At 46.0% G+C, this 14,732-nt stretch overlaps 1 protein-coding gene across 2 annotated transcripts in view; it reads right to left on the minus strand.

The window, feature by feature from the left end:
* The window catches only part of CACNA1E (calcium voltage-gated channel subunit alpha1 E), a 645,631-nt gene that overhangs the window by 186,348 nt on the left and 444,551 nt on the right, over positions 1-14,732 (minus strand). For both annotated transcript variants that reach the window (XM_089910334.1, XM_089910338.1), the window contains one exon: positions 13,633-13,814. In XM_089910334.1, coding sequence (XP_089766460.1) covers positions 13,633-13,814 — 182 coding nt within the window. The remainder of the gene's footprint in view (positions 1-13,632; positions 13,815-14,732) is intronic.

Consider the following 14,732-nt stretch of genomic DNA (forward strand, 5'->3'; position numbering starts at 1 on the left):
CCCTGATTGGAAACTCTGGGAGAAAGGGAGGCTGTGACAGAGATGCACCAGCCTGGCGAACTACCCCATCCCCACCTGGGTTTGGGAGACACGTTGCCAAGAGCTCGAATGTGATCACGACTGGCGGTGAGGGAGGCGTGATCACCTGGGTGTGCGCGTGCCTGCCGCCCTTTCGATCCTGCCTTTCCTTCCAAATCAGGAAGGGTGGCCTCTCTGATTCAATGGCACAGCTGTACCTAGCAGCACCCCCGAAGGCAGGTGGAGGCACACCTCGGTCATTCAGATCAAGGTGGGGTCCCTTGGAAAAGCACTCACGTGCCCACACTCCCTTTCTTTTCTGCTTCATCTAGGAATCTGCTCTTTTTATAAAAGACTCCGGGAGTGGTGGCTCTGTTTTACATCATCAAGGAAACAGTTGGAAAAGGTCACGGTACCATGTTTTGTGCACAAAGGAAAGAGAAAGATCCTAACGATATTCTAAATATATATATTCTGCCTTATTTCCTAGGGATCCCACTGATCATATCTGCCAAAACACATTTAAAGATGATACGTGAAAAATCGATTACTGTGAAGCTCAAAAACAGAAATCCTCTAAACATCACTGTTCATAATCTTAAACTATTTTAACAATACCTTAAATTTATAAAGCATATCTTGGTGCACAAAGCCCTTTCATACACACATTCTGATTTAATTCTTACAACCATAATATGAACTAAGTGTTCCAATTTAATGGAAGAGAAAGATGAGGTTCACTGAGGTCATGTGACTTGCCTAAGATCATGGTATGGGGGAGGGGGGAGTAGACAGAAAATAAAACCTGAACTTGAACCCAGATCTTCTGAGTACAACCCAATGTTGAATACTACCTATTCCTTATGGTATTCGCTATGCCAGCCTAACTGGTTTTCTAAAATATTCATTCTTTGGCGACAAGTCACATAAGCAACTACTAATTCCTGTTAAAATTAATGTAAAAAGCTCACTGTCACCAGAATGGGGAAAAACAAACAAACAAAAAACTCACATGCCAAGCTGCTAATAGCAATATTGTGCATTCACAAGTAAATTATTTACATCAATGTAATTATATTAATAGATTAATCTATTATATAGATAAAATCTATATAACCATAGTTTTGTTTTTTTTTTCAACTTTCACAGATCAGAGAATTTTCTCAAAACAAATACAAAAGACTATGGGCTTGCCATACAGTTGTTAACTTTTTCTTCTGCCAAGAAAAGATATTAACTTTGAAAATTCAACTTCAAGTTGAACAAATTTAGCTTCCCAAAAAACTGTATTGCTATTATTTTCTCATTATGCCAGACTGCTAAAAACTTCATCAAGGGCTCAGTCCCGGCCCATTCAGGAACACTGCTGGAGATAAATGTCAGGTCTGCCCTAACACAAAGTGTAGAAAGTCCTGAAGTGTGTTAGAATTTGAGAGCAGCTGTAACATCAGCATTTCGCCAGTTATCCAGAGGTAATTCAAGTTAGTAAGAACTGGCATGAATACTTAAAATGTGTTCAGAAGCCATTTTAGCATCAACTACAGGTATGTTTTTCAACGTGCACATAATATAAATAACACTACACTTCAAAGCAAAAGCACAGGCCATGAGAGCTCCCAATACATAGAGCAAATGGAAGCTAAGGAAAAAGAAACATGATGGGAGAATTTGCCTTACATGCCCCCGGCAGCAATCAGATACTCTATTTGAATAAGCAGAACAAAAAACAAAAAAAAAAAGCTCACTTAGCAAAATCGAGTTTATAAGTACACAGCTCTTATAAGCAAAAAGGAGGGAGACGCAAGAGGGAGGAGATGTGGGGATATGTGTATATGTATAGCTGATTCACTTTGTTATACAGCAGAAACTAACACACCATTGTAAAGCAATTATACTCCAATAAAGATGTTGAAAAATAAAAAAAAAATGAAAGCACTCATGAAGCAAAGAATGAGGGTCTTTTTCAAAGCACTTTCATATGTTTTATCTCATGTAATTGCTACAAGACTCTTGAGGTTAGGAACAGCTGGTGGTATTACCCGCGTATTACTAATGAGAAGACTAACGCATGTTTATTTATTCATCTGACACTTACAAAGAGACATAAGTGTTTTGCCTGCGATCACAGGGCTCATGGCAGAAGGGGGTCCAGTGGCTGTCCCCCTATCCTCAGTGTAAGTGTCAAATCCCAAGCTGATGTTCACAAAGGTAAAAAATGGAACTTGTAGGGCTCTCCTGGTGGCGCAGTGGTTGAGAGTCCTCCTGCCAATGTAGGGGACACGGGTTCGTGCCCCGGTCCGGGAAGATCCCACATGTCGCGGAGTGGCTGGGCCCGTGAGCCATGGCCGCTGAGCCTGCGCGTCTGGAGCCTGTGCTCCGCAATGGGAGAGGCCACAACAGTGAGAGGCCCGCGTACCGCAAAAAAAAGGAACTTGTAAAAGGTGGATTCAGCTGCAGAAAGTGATCCCAGAAACAGTGTGTGTGTGTGTGTGTGTGTGTCTGTGTGTGTGTGTGTCTGTGTGTGTGTGTGTAGGGAGTCTTCAATTTGGGGCTGTTCCTGGTCACGTTTCATCACAGAAAACAGGGCATACTTTCTCTTCGTTCTGTTCCCAAACCCTAACCATGTCTCAGATTGCCATCTCTTAGGTCTGGGTCTCTTTAAGAGCATTTCAGAGCCAGGTTCCAAGCCAGGAAGGCCAACTGTGTCACAGAAATTAACTACTAATTACACACAAACCCTGTGTAAACATTCCAATAAATTACAGTCCCCCTACTTTTCACTAGTTGGGTTTTTTTGTGTGTGCCTCTACCTGTCACAGGAGAAGGGAGCATGGCGCTGAGCTGGAGCACAGCAGGGAAAGCAGACGGCAGCAACAGTGGGGACAGCCCACTGTCCAGCATTAGCGGTGTCCTTCCCGACAGCAGCTCCTTCATCTGAACCTAGACCCTATGCTGCATATGCTGACAGCCGGGCGGCCTGGAAGCCAGGGCACCCTGGGTGGGTTCACAGAGCCTCTCTGTGAAATTAGCCTATTGATGGATATTTACTGAATACATAATCATGTCTGGGGAACTGTGGTTGATGCCAGAAGACAGAATGGTGTTTTGAAAGGGAAAAGGGACAGAGGCACCTAAAAGACAACTCCTGATAGGGGAATCTGGGAAAAACACCAGATGAATGCTACTGACGTTTAGGTCTCGGGGAGAGGGCTTAGAGGAAAGATCTCTTTTCCTTTGAGTTTTCAGGGATAGTCAGAGAAGGCTCTGTGGAGGAGGTGGCCAATGTTTTGGAGGAAAAACTAATTCAAAAAACATGAATGTAAGATTGGCAACGATGCATATGAAAGGTACTAAGTGGCTAGGCTGAGAGATAGGAAAGGACCAGTCAGAGAGGAGAAGATCTGGACAGCGAGCGGGCAGTGGAAGAAGATGTTCTGCTTGTCTCCCCTATATGAGTGGTTTTCACAAAATGTTCTAAATAATTATTTAACACCATTAGTGCTTCCTATGTGCTAGGCACATGTCAAGGGCTTTATCCAAGATATCTCATTTAATTCTTACTACAACTCTGTGAGGGGGGTACCGAAATTATCCTCACATTACAGATAAGGATAATAAGGCATAGAGGTTAAGTTGTCCAGGTCCCACAGGTAGTAAGGGTGGGCCCAGGATTCCTAACCACTGTTATACCACATCTAGTAACAGAAATCATTGTTTCAAACAAGATCATCAGAACATCAATGCAGAAAACGTACAGAGAGGAACACCTTTGGCATAAATGTATTTTTGCTATTTAATATATATATATGCATTTATAATACAAAACATGTATGTAATGTAGAATCAATCACTCAAAATATAGGGTGGTTTTGGGGAAGATGAGCACTAAAGCCGGGGGTAGGATGCCTGCTGCAGTCTTGAATCAGCTTTGACATCCAGTTTATTTCTGTATTTTGTTTTAGTTTCATAGTACTGAGAAAATCCTCAATCATGCAGAAAAGTAATAGTGTGCTAACTTATATCACTGTCTGTGAGCAAACAAGCTCAGGCCTGAATTTTTTAAAAGGACTAACACAGAACTACCGGCCTTCTAATAGCACATTTACACAAAGTTCAGACGAACACAGAGATGGCAAAGGGAGCTTTACTCCAAGGTCTGCACAAATAAGCCAGGGCGATCATGAACAGTCTCCAAGTATGAAGATTTGGTCTCGAACACATTGATTACGTGTGTCTTTTTAAATTAGTTTTTTTTCATCATATTCTACTTCCTCGATTCTAAGATATACCTTTCTTTGCAGACAAAGGTTTTAGGACTAAGAATATACGAATCTGTAACATACAGAATGTAGTAGGGGTTCCCCCCTGAAATCCCATTATTAACTTTTTTTTTTTTTTAGCGGTACGCAGGCCTCTCACTGTTGTGGCCCCTCCCGTTGCGGAGCACAGGCTCTGGACGCGCAGGCTCAGCGGCCATGGCTCACGGGTCCAGCCGCTCCGTGGCATGTGGGATCTTCCCAGACTGGGGCACAAACCCGTGTCCGCTGCATGAGCAGGCAGACTCTCAACCACTGCGCCACCAGGGAAGCCCAAATTTTGATTAAAGTAGGACCTCGTAGAAATCCATGTAGTGGGGGAGACGGGCTTTCTGAAGGCTTTCTCTTTAGTATGCTCCCATTTCACCCTCCCCCGGCCCCGTCATTACAACCACACGGAACTGTCACACTTCACTGTGGCCTCAGAATCACAAGAGAGCTTGTTAAAAATACAGATTCCTTCTTCCTAGCTCTGTAGCTGCCAGTTCATTAGACCCAGGAAGAGCCCAGTAATCTGAAATTACATTAATTGCCCCCAGGCAATTCTAAGACGACCCACACTCTGAGGGGCACTGAAAGAAAGTCCTCAATAAATATTTTTCTAGTGAATGATAAATTGAGGGAAAAATGAATAGAGACCTTTTGGCTGCCTAGTGCCAGAGGCTGGCACTGTGCCATCCAGTCTGGCTGGGATTCTGTAAGGAATTGGCCTCCAGGGTGAGCCAGTTGAAAGTACCTGAAACAGCCACTGAGTCACCACACACCACCCCCAGTTAATTTCTGCCCCTTAGTCCTAAGGCCTGGGGTTGCCTCAGAACAGAGAGGTCATAGCCTAAGGCTGCATGACACACCAGGCACCTGAGGCCTCTGGCCACGGATCAGAAATTAAATTGTGTATTAGAGTGGGCTAAAAGAAAGGCAAAGAGCCCTGAGCCAGCTTAATGGTTCTGCACAGGTGAAAGATCTGGAGACTGGCTTGGTGAGTGCGTGGTGTGAAATTCAGGCACCTGATCAGGAGGCAAACTTCGCATATTTGGAATCAACCCTAAACACGATGACATCTATGGTTTGACAAGTTATTAAGAAATCAAAATGGATATGAAAGAGTAGGGATAATTTCAGGGTAGAAGCAGCTATGGATGGGAAGGAGAAAGAAAGCAAACCACAGTTTTTTTTTTATCCCACGGAGGGAACCAGGGACTGGAAACTGTGGACCCCAGGCTCCAGCCCAGCGGGCAGGGAGCAAGGAGAAAGGCATTGCAGGGTTTAGAGGGAGGACAAGTGATTCACATGGAGAACAGGCTGCCAAAGGCAGCAGCAGAAGCTACAAACATAAATGTGTTTTTTTTCCACCTGAAAAGCCGATATCTTTATTTTTTTTTAACATCTTTATTGGAGTATAATTGCTTTACAACGGTGTGTTAGTTTCTGCTGTATAACAAGGTGAATCAGCTATGCATATACATATGTTCCCATATCTCCTCCCTCTTGCGTCTCCCTCCCACCCTCCCTATCCCACCCCTCTAGGTGGTCACAAAGCACCAAGCTGATCTCCCTGTGCAATGCAGCTGCTTCCCACTAGCTATCTATTTTACGTTTGGTAGTGTATATAAGTCCATGCCACTCTCTCACTTCGTCCCAGCTTACCCTTCCCCCTCCCCGTGTCCTCAAGTCCATTCTCTACGTCTGCGTCTTTATTCCTGTCCTGCCCCCAGGTTCTTCAGAACCTTTTTTTTTTTTTTTTTAGATTCCATATATATGTGTTAGCATACAGCATTTGTTTTTCTCTTTCTGACTTCACTCTGTATGACAGACTCTAGGTCCATCCACCTCAATGTGTTTTTAAAAAGAGACACTCTGGGGCTTCCCTGGTGGCGCAGTGGTTGAGAGTCCGCCTGCCAATGCAGGGGACGCGGGTTCATGCCCCGGTCAGGGGAGATCCCACATGCCGTGGAGCGGCTGGGCCCGTGAGCCATGGCCGCTGAGCCTGCACGTCCAGAGCCTGTGCTCCACAATGGGAGAGGCCACAGCAGTGAGAGGCCCGCGTACCGCAAACAAAAAAAAAGAAAAAGACACTCTGAGGAGGAAAACGGGATTACAGAGTACAATGCTAGTGAGGAAGGTGGGCGGGCCTAGTAGGTTTCAGTCCCCCAAAGTCTCCCCAGTCAATGCTCTGAATTGGGCTGACGCAGGGCGAGGTGCCCAGGAGTGAAGTCTGGGAGGGCCCAGGAGGTGTGCCACACCTTCTGTCACAGCTTACTCTGCTCACGGGGACATACACCCCTCACTCACTCACTCTCCCTCTACTGGGGGCAGTTCAAGTGCCGAATTAGAAATCAGAACAGCTGGTTTTAAAGCTCACTGCCTCCGTCTTCTATGCAATGAGACAGGTTTCTCAAACTCACTCCATAGACTGAATCTGTCCAGGAGATTCCAGAGTAACATTTGAAAAAAGGCCTATAATCCATTTACTCCCTTTTCACAGTCTCCCCCCACCTCCCCACCTCTTTCTTCCCTACCCAGCTCAAATTCCACCTCTCCTGATTCTCACTTTATTGTGCTCGCCAGTTACAACTACTCTGGTGAAAGCCAACTCTCCACCTACTTCCTTGCCTGAACCTCAGGGGCCAAATGTGACTACAGGAAAACACAACACATTCACTGATCTCACTTTCACCCCAGCACCATTAACCCCGAGTGGGTCCTGAATGCTGCCCAGCGATCAGATCCCCACTGCACTTAGTCCCTCGCTCAAGCTTCCAGCATTTCCCTCCTCCCACCTTTGGCTCATGACCTGACTTTCTATTTCATCGAGACAATAGAAGCAATAGGGGAATTTCTACATGCTTCCGTCACCACGTCTACCCCCCATCCCAGCCTCTGCAGCCTCCCTCCTAAGACTATGGATGAACCATGAAGCTGGGCTCCAAGCCTAGCCCTCCAACCTGTGCTCTGATGGGCTAGGAGCCCACCCCCTCTCACCTGCTTTAGAAGGCCGCTCCACCAACTGTCCTCTCTCTCCAGCAGCAATGGTTTTTACCTTGAATGACTCATTCTCACCAAAAAGCAAATGGTATTTCTTCTACCTGCCCCACTCTCTCTGCTTCTCTTTCGACAAAACTCAACACAACGGTCTGTATGGCTGTCTCCAAACCTCTCTTAAACCTTCTCCAATCAGGTTTTCGCCCCTCCCACTTTCCCCTCCTGGCCTCTGATGAATAATTCTTAGCCCTTATCTCCCTTGACCCATCTCTAGGCAGCATTTGATTCAGCTGATCACTGCTACTTCCTCCTGAAGCACTCTCTTCCCTTGGCCTATAGGACACCCTGCCCCACTACGGCTCCTTCTCAGTCTTCTTGCTAACTCCTTAACTCACCCACATCTTAACACTGGAACTTAGCTCTGGAACCTCTTCTCTATAGTTAGATATTTCCTTCCTTGATGGTTTATCCAGTCTTCGGACTTTAAATACCATTCTATACACAGAAAACTCCCAAATTTATTATCTCCAGCCTAGGCTTCTACCCTGAATTCATTTACCCAACTCTCTCCTTATACCACCATATCAAATAAGCATCGCAAATTTTTCATTCATGTCCAAACTCAATTTTTTATCTTCCTCCCCATCTACTTCACCTCTCAGCCTTCACGGGAAAGGGGCAGACTAACTTCCGGTATCCACTTATTAATCCCTTTGTGTATTAGACAAGTCACAGGTGAACAGACACTGGGTATCAGATTCCAGGTGTCATCTGTATTACAGGGACCCAGACAACTGCAAGGACACAGGAACAGGCTCGCACAGACAGGGATGTGGGGAAAAAAGCAGCCTATTCCAGAACATGAGTGATCGGTTACAGGAGTCTACAAATTTTACCAACTAGACACCTTGTCCTAGGTCAGCTGGCACACCTTATCACTCTGACACCGTAAATGATGGTAGGTTCCTGGCCCCTATCTGTCAAATGAGCTCTGAGTATGTTCTGTTCCCAGAGCATGTGGAGGAGGTGGTGATGAAAACTAAAGCAGAGACGAGCAAACAACATTCCCTAGTCGCGTGGAACTCAGCACCGAACACGTTCTCTGCAGATACTATAAAATCAGAGAAACTTCAGGAAGCTGGAGACGGCAGTTTTCCACCAACCCTCGGATATGGCATTATTTTTTCAACATACAACAATTATATGTTGTATACATACAATTATTTTTTCAGCAACGAGGCAAAAAGTGAATTCTCTGTTAACCACTTAGCTCATATTAACTATGTGTAGCCGGGAGAAGGCAACTTAAGGAGCAACACGGGCTCTGTCACAGACCAAAGGACTTCCGAGAGTGAGGAAGACTCTCAGAAAGCATCAGACCACAGGTTGCCTCTTCTTTCCAAAAGCCAGGAAACAGTATAAAAATTTTCCCCACAGCAGTACAGAGCACCGAGGCAGTCATAACAGATACAGCTGGCGCACCTGCGGAGCCGAAAAACGGCACGCCTCCAAGAAACGTCCGCATCTGCGTGAGTTATCAACACCAGGTGAGAAGAGAAATAGCTTGATGAAAAATACAGATGAAATACAGATCGAAACGACTGGACTTGAAGAGCACAGACTGGAGGAACTGCAGACAGCGAATGGGAACCCCCGCAATCTGTATATTATATTCCTGGTACCACGAAGAGCAGAGAACATAAAACCAGAATGACGACAGGGAAATCAGACTCAGCCCAGGATCGGGAGAAAGCCAGATCTGAGAGCCACATCTCGCCCAGGTGAAGAAGGTTAGAAGTTAATAATGGAGCCACGGTAACATCTGTGGCGTGAACAGCACTGAGGGAGAAGGTGCTGTCCTGGAGAAGCAACACCTATCCAGATTAGAAGAAATGAAAGGAATTAAACTCGTAAGAAGAGGGGAGAGTCTGCAAATGGAGGAGACCTTGGGAGAGACAGTCAAAACAGGAAGAAGCAGCCGGCAGAACCGTAGACTGCTTTGCATCTTTCTACCACAAGAGGGAGGGAAGCCAAGAATACAGTTGGAGTGTGACCAAGCCAAGCTGAAATTTTGGGAGAGACTAAATTGAGCACAGCACGCAGGACTCCAAGTTGCCCTGACAATGGGAACTCTCCCCCACCCTTACAATCATGCATGCTCATGAGAAAAGCTACATGCAAATGAAGTCAACGGTAATCAATGGCAGAGCCATACAAGGTCACAGGAGGCATTTAGGAAGGGTCTGTGCGGCAGAAAAGGGATGCAAACACCAGGGAAGCATTTAAGTTACATAGAAAAAGGTTAAACTGAGTCCACATGTTTGAGAGAGCTTCTGCGTACAGTGTAAACCTGAAGGTTCTACTAATGGTTTGGTTATAACTGGCACCAATAAATCTTACGGATTTGTTGTAACCACTGAATAGAAGAGGCGTTGGACGGGGAAATAGGGACTCCCTTTACTTTGTGGTCTTTGTGAAGCAATACACTGGCTGCGTGAATTGGGCCTTCCAGGAATAGTGGTAGAAAGGGAAATCAACACAGTTATATCTGCATCTTATTAGCAGTGGTAATAATAAAAGGCACAGTGGGTAATTTTTCTCTATGTAGAAACATACATATATACATACATCTATTTGAGTACTCAGGTGACTAGTTGTTCATAGTTAATTCAGTGGTGTGTAACCAGTTCTAATATATATGTAAAGTTCTGTCATTAAAAAATCTTAAGTTAAAATTAAGAGAAGAAAAATAAATACTCAGGTATCGTTGACATGGGCTTTCAGAATCTGCACGTTTTCAACCAAGATCCTAGGCATCTCTAATCTCATACTTTCAATGGGCATAAGCGGGAGAGGGGTGGTAGGTGAATTAGTCTGTACTATTTATTTTAAAAAAAATTTTTTTAATTAATTTATTTTTGGCTGTGTTGGGTCTTCGTTGCTGCGTGCAGGCTTGCTCTAGTTGCGGTGAGCGGGGGCTACTCTTCGTTGAGGTGTGCAGGTTTCTCATTGCAGTGGCTTCTCTTGTTGTGGAGCATGAGCTCTAGGTGCTTGGGCTTCAGTAGTTGCAGCACATGGGCTCAGTAGTTGTGGCACACAGGCTCAGTAGTTGTGGCACACGGGCTTAGTTGCTCCGTGGCATGTGGGATCTTCCTGGACCAGAGCTCGAACCCCTGTCCCCTGCATTGGCAGGCGGATTCTTAACCACTGCACCACCAGGGAAGCCCAGTCTGTACTATTTAAATTGTTATTTTCCCCATCCTGGATCCTCTTTCCTGTCCAAGCTAAATGGTTGAATTTGGGTAAATTAAAAGTGTTTAAAACAAGACAACAGGTTATGCTAAGCCCCACGTCACCAATCCAGAACTTCATTTCAGTGTCAGCCTCTCCCACAAATGGACTCTTAAACCAGTCAATCAGGAATCACCTGTTCAGCACTAGTGATCAGGTGAGTCATCTGCACCAGCATCTTCCTGATAAAACCCTGCCACGCCCCAAAGGAAAGTGACCTTGCCACAACTAATCCACTTTTCACTAACTTCCTGGTCCAGCGCGCTTCTGCCTATAAAAGTCTTTCTTTTTTTGTACAGCTCCTCAGAGCTCCTTTCCAGCGGCTAGATGGGATGCTGCCCAATTCATAAATGGTTGAATAAAGTCAATCTTTGAACCTTCTTTGAACCACAGCTCTGAACCTTCCTCTAGTAGCAGAGAACCCTAACTCCAGGATGTGCATCCAACTCCTGCAAGAGAGCTCTGCCTGGGGCATGCTTTCCACCCCAGTTTCCTGCTCAAAGGAAGCCCAGACTTTGATGGCTCCTTCTCTTCCTAAGGAGCCAGACTTTGTCCTTGTTCCACTGGCTGAAAATTGCCTTTTTCATCCACCTTCTCCTGAATCAAGGGGTAGTTACCCATCTAACTACGACCATCACCTCTGCCTGTGGACTCTTGGCTCCATGCCCTCCCCCTAGATCCAATGCTTTGGAAAGTGATGTCATTTCAAAGTGGGCATGAGTTCATTCTGCCCCATAAGCAGCCACTTTTTGGAAATCAGCCCAACAGCTCATTGAGTTCCCTCAAGTCTGGATCCAGCCACAGGGGTAGCAGGAGGCCTTCAGTAAACTGAAGTTCAATGACTGATGTCATTGTCAGAGGTACTGTGAGTCTGTGGCCCTGGGAGCCCATGCAATCCAAGGTTTCAGAGAATCTGCAGCTTGACCTCTTCTCCCTGCTTCCTCGGTAGAGCACACCTGCGTTCACTGTCTCTGGGTGACCTCCATACCTATGTTGGACAGATAACCTGAGGGAGACTGGAATTTGAAGAGAGCACCAGGAGAGCAGGGATCGTGGCACTTTTTTCTCCCTCTGTTTCCCCAGTGCCTAGCACACTACTTGACACATCACAGATGCTCACTAATACATGTTGAAAGAATGAATGAATGAACGAAGGAACTAATGTAAGTGATGAGTGATTCCTGTTTATCTCAGTACCTTCTGAGCCTTGGCTCCAGAGAGGACCAACAGATCTCGCCTTTATCTTCAAATGCAACACTTCTCCCTTCAGGCTTTCAATGCATTTATCACATCACTTAGGTGAGTCTACACATATAATTGAAATCCATCCCTCCCAAAGCCCCGCCAATGACACCAGCCGCTGTGGGGCCAGTGCTGTCATTTCCAGAGGTGCCTGGTTAATCTGAGTGACAAGGCTTCAAGACAACCTTCACATCTCAAGTGAGGAGCAACTGGACTCTTCAACCTCACCTCCCTGGCCTCCTTCCTGCCGCCCCACAGCTGGTGAGAATCCCAGCGTGTCCTCAAGGGTTTTCTAGGTCACACACAACCCCCCTGGGCTTTCTGGGCATATGCTGGTCCTTGGGACTTCTTCACTGCCCTGTAGAGCTTCGGCATAATAGCCTGTGGCTGTTTTCTGCAAAGCTCTACCTGCCTGGGAGCTTGGGAATGGGTCCAGGTTAGTGATGGACACTTACTAGGTACCTACTTGTACGGGCTTTATGCAGACCCTGGCTCTTCCTCCATGACAATCTGGTTGAGTCTCTCCTGAGACAGCATTTCCTTTCCTTCCGGTATAGATTATGTCCAGAAGTCCTTCTAAAGGGGGCTTTTTGTAAGCCACCCCATGTTCCACCCATTATTTATACAGACGGAATCAGGTTAGAAGCAAAGGTAAAGGTAGACTGTGGGAGGGCAAGTAAGATGGATGATTGCTCCAAACGGATCTGCCTTGGGGTGGGCTGGCTGTATGCATAGGAGGGTACAGACCTTTATGAGCACCTGTTTACAAAGACAATTTGCCCAAATTGCTTTGCCCCCCCTAGGCCTCCTATGCATCAAAGCACACACCTCCCCACCCTTTCATTTTAGAACTTAGACTCTGCACCATGCCTTTCATAACTTGTTGAGATCAGACTCTGGGAGGTGGTCACTCTAACATCCCACACAAACAGTTAGATAGCCCTGTCTTGTACACCAACTCAGAACTTTCCCAACATGCCTGATCACATGAATCACCAGGGGCACGTGTAAAAAATGTAGCTCAGCTCACCAACTATTCAAAACCACATGAAATCAAAATCTCCAAGGGCCTGTGAATCAGAATTTTCAACAAGCATCCCTAGTGAGTCTTACAATTAAGCGTGTTACTTATGTGCATGTAATGCAATGGTTCTTGAGGGAAGCTACATATTAGAATCAGCTAGGAAGCTTTACAAAGAAAATCAATGACAGGTCTTTACCCCTAGCTATTCCTACTTAACTTGTCTGGAGTAGAGCCCAGGCGATGTAAATTTTTAAAGCTCCCTCCCAGCTGATTCTAGTGTGCGGCCAGGGGTGGGAACTACCGGAATACCTTCCCAGACCAGTGGTAAGCTCTTTGAAGACAGCAACCAACAAATCTATACCTCTTGGTGCCCCTCACTGAATCCCACCACCATGTCGAACCAGTAGCAGAACAAAACGGCTGAGTTGATCTAACTAGCAGTTCACCCATCAAATATGGCATGTAATTTCCTAACTATATTAAGAAGCTGTGTACTTTAGCAAGAGGCCAAAAAACAGAGGCAAATAAACTGCTAAGTATAGATTATGTCCAGAAGTCCTTCTAAAGGGGGCTTTTTGTAAGCTACCCCATGTTCCACCCATTATTTATGCAGACAGAATCAGGTTAGAAGGAAAGGAAAAGGTAGCCCGTGGGAGGGCAACCATGGTTGAGTCTACACACACACGCACACGCACACACGCGCACACACACACGCAAGCACACGCACACCTGCTCCGGCCCCTCGCCAGCTCTACTCACATTGTACAGCACGGTGGTCCACCCTTCCATGGTGATGCACTGGAAGACAGTCAGCACAGCAAAAAGGATGTTATCAAACTGGGTGATCCCATCATTGGGGCCGATCCAGTCCCGGCATTCATAACCAGCTGGGCAGCCCTGCACACCACATGGGTGAGGGGGGTCAAATCCTTCTAGAATACCTGCAGACACATTTGGAGGGTGGGGGATAAACCACACGATGCTTAGCATGAGCTGGAAATGATCCCAGGAGGCCACAAGCATGCAATTCTATTTCCCACAGAAAGGTTTGTCCTTCTTTGTCTCCAGCTCCTACCCTTCTCTGGCATCTCTGCACCTCACAGCTCACATACCATGTGTTCAACCCAATGTTTCCCAACCTCCTGTGAAAATGAAGCCTCCTCCACATGCCCCCCCACCCCCTCTTTCCTCAAGTCACATCTTCTACCTTCTCCTGAGTCCCACGGGAATTTACAGGACTGGGTCACCCAGAAAGGTCTGAGCTGAAGGCAGAATCTTACTGATTTTCTAACTTCAGACTCCAGGATAGACTCTTAGTTCTTTCTGGGTTCCTTGGGAACAATTATAAACTACAGTCCCTTCCGTGGATCTTAACTGCTTGTTTTTATGGCCTAAATTCCTCATCTTAAATAAGACAAAAATAAAAATCCAACGTGAAAGGTGTCCTTTGAAGATTCTTTTCATAAAAACATGGTACCTAATTGGGCTCCTTCAACCTCTCCCCTGCCCCCTTTCCTCCTAAAGCACTCTACTGAACTTGAAAAGAACAAAGAAGATACAGGGAGACAAGAATGCCAGATCTGTGTACGCTGCTAATCTCCCAAGCACCCCTGCCAAGTCATGCTCAGAACTCCCTCAGTTCTTCCACACTATGTGTGGGTCACAGCAGAGAGGGGGAAGGTCATGAGCTCGAGCATGGATGGAAAATGTCCCCAAGATCTGGAGGGGCCCCAGATCTGACTCCGGACTCCTGGTCTCTCTGGCTGTGGGCCAAAGAGGCCACATACAAAGGGTAATTCTTCAGGCAGAAGGTTTTTGACATGCATTCTGATAGCCTCCTACCAAGGGATGGGGCAGCT

Source organism: Delphinapterus leucas, chromosome 1 (assembly GCF_059928025.1).
Source record: "Delphinapterus leucas isolate spDelLeu-1000000601 "Yukka" chromosome 1, BTC_Dleu_Yukka2, whole genome shotgun sequence".
NCBI classification, from domain to species: Eukaryota; Metazoa; Chordata; class Mammalia; order Artiodactyla; family Monodontidae; genus Delphinapterus; species Delphinapterus leucas.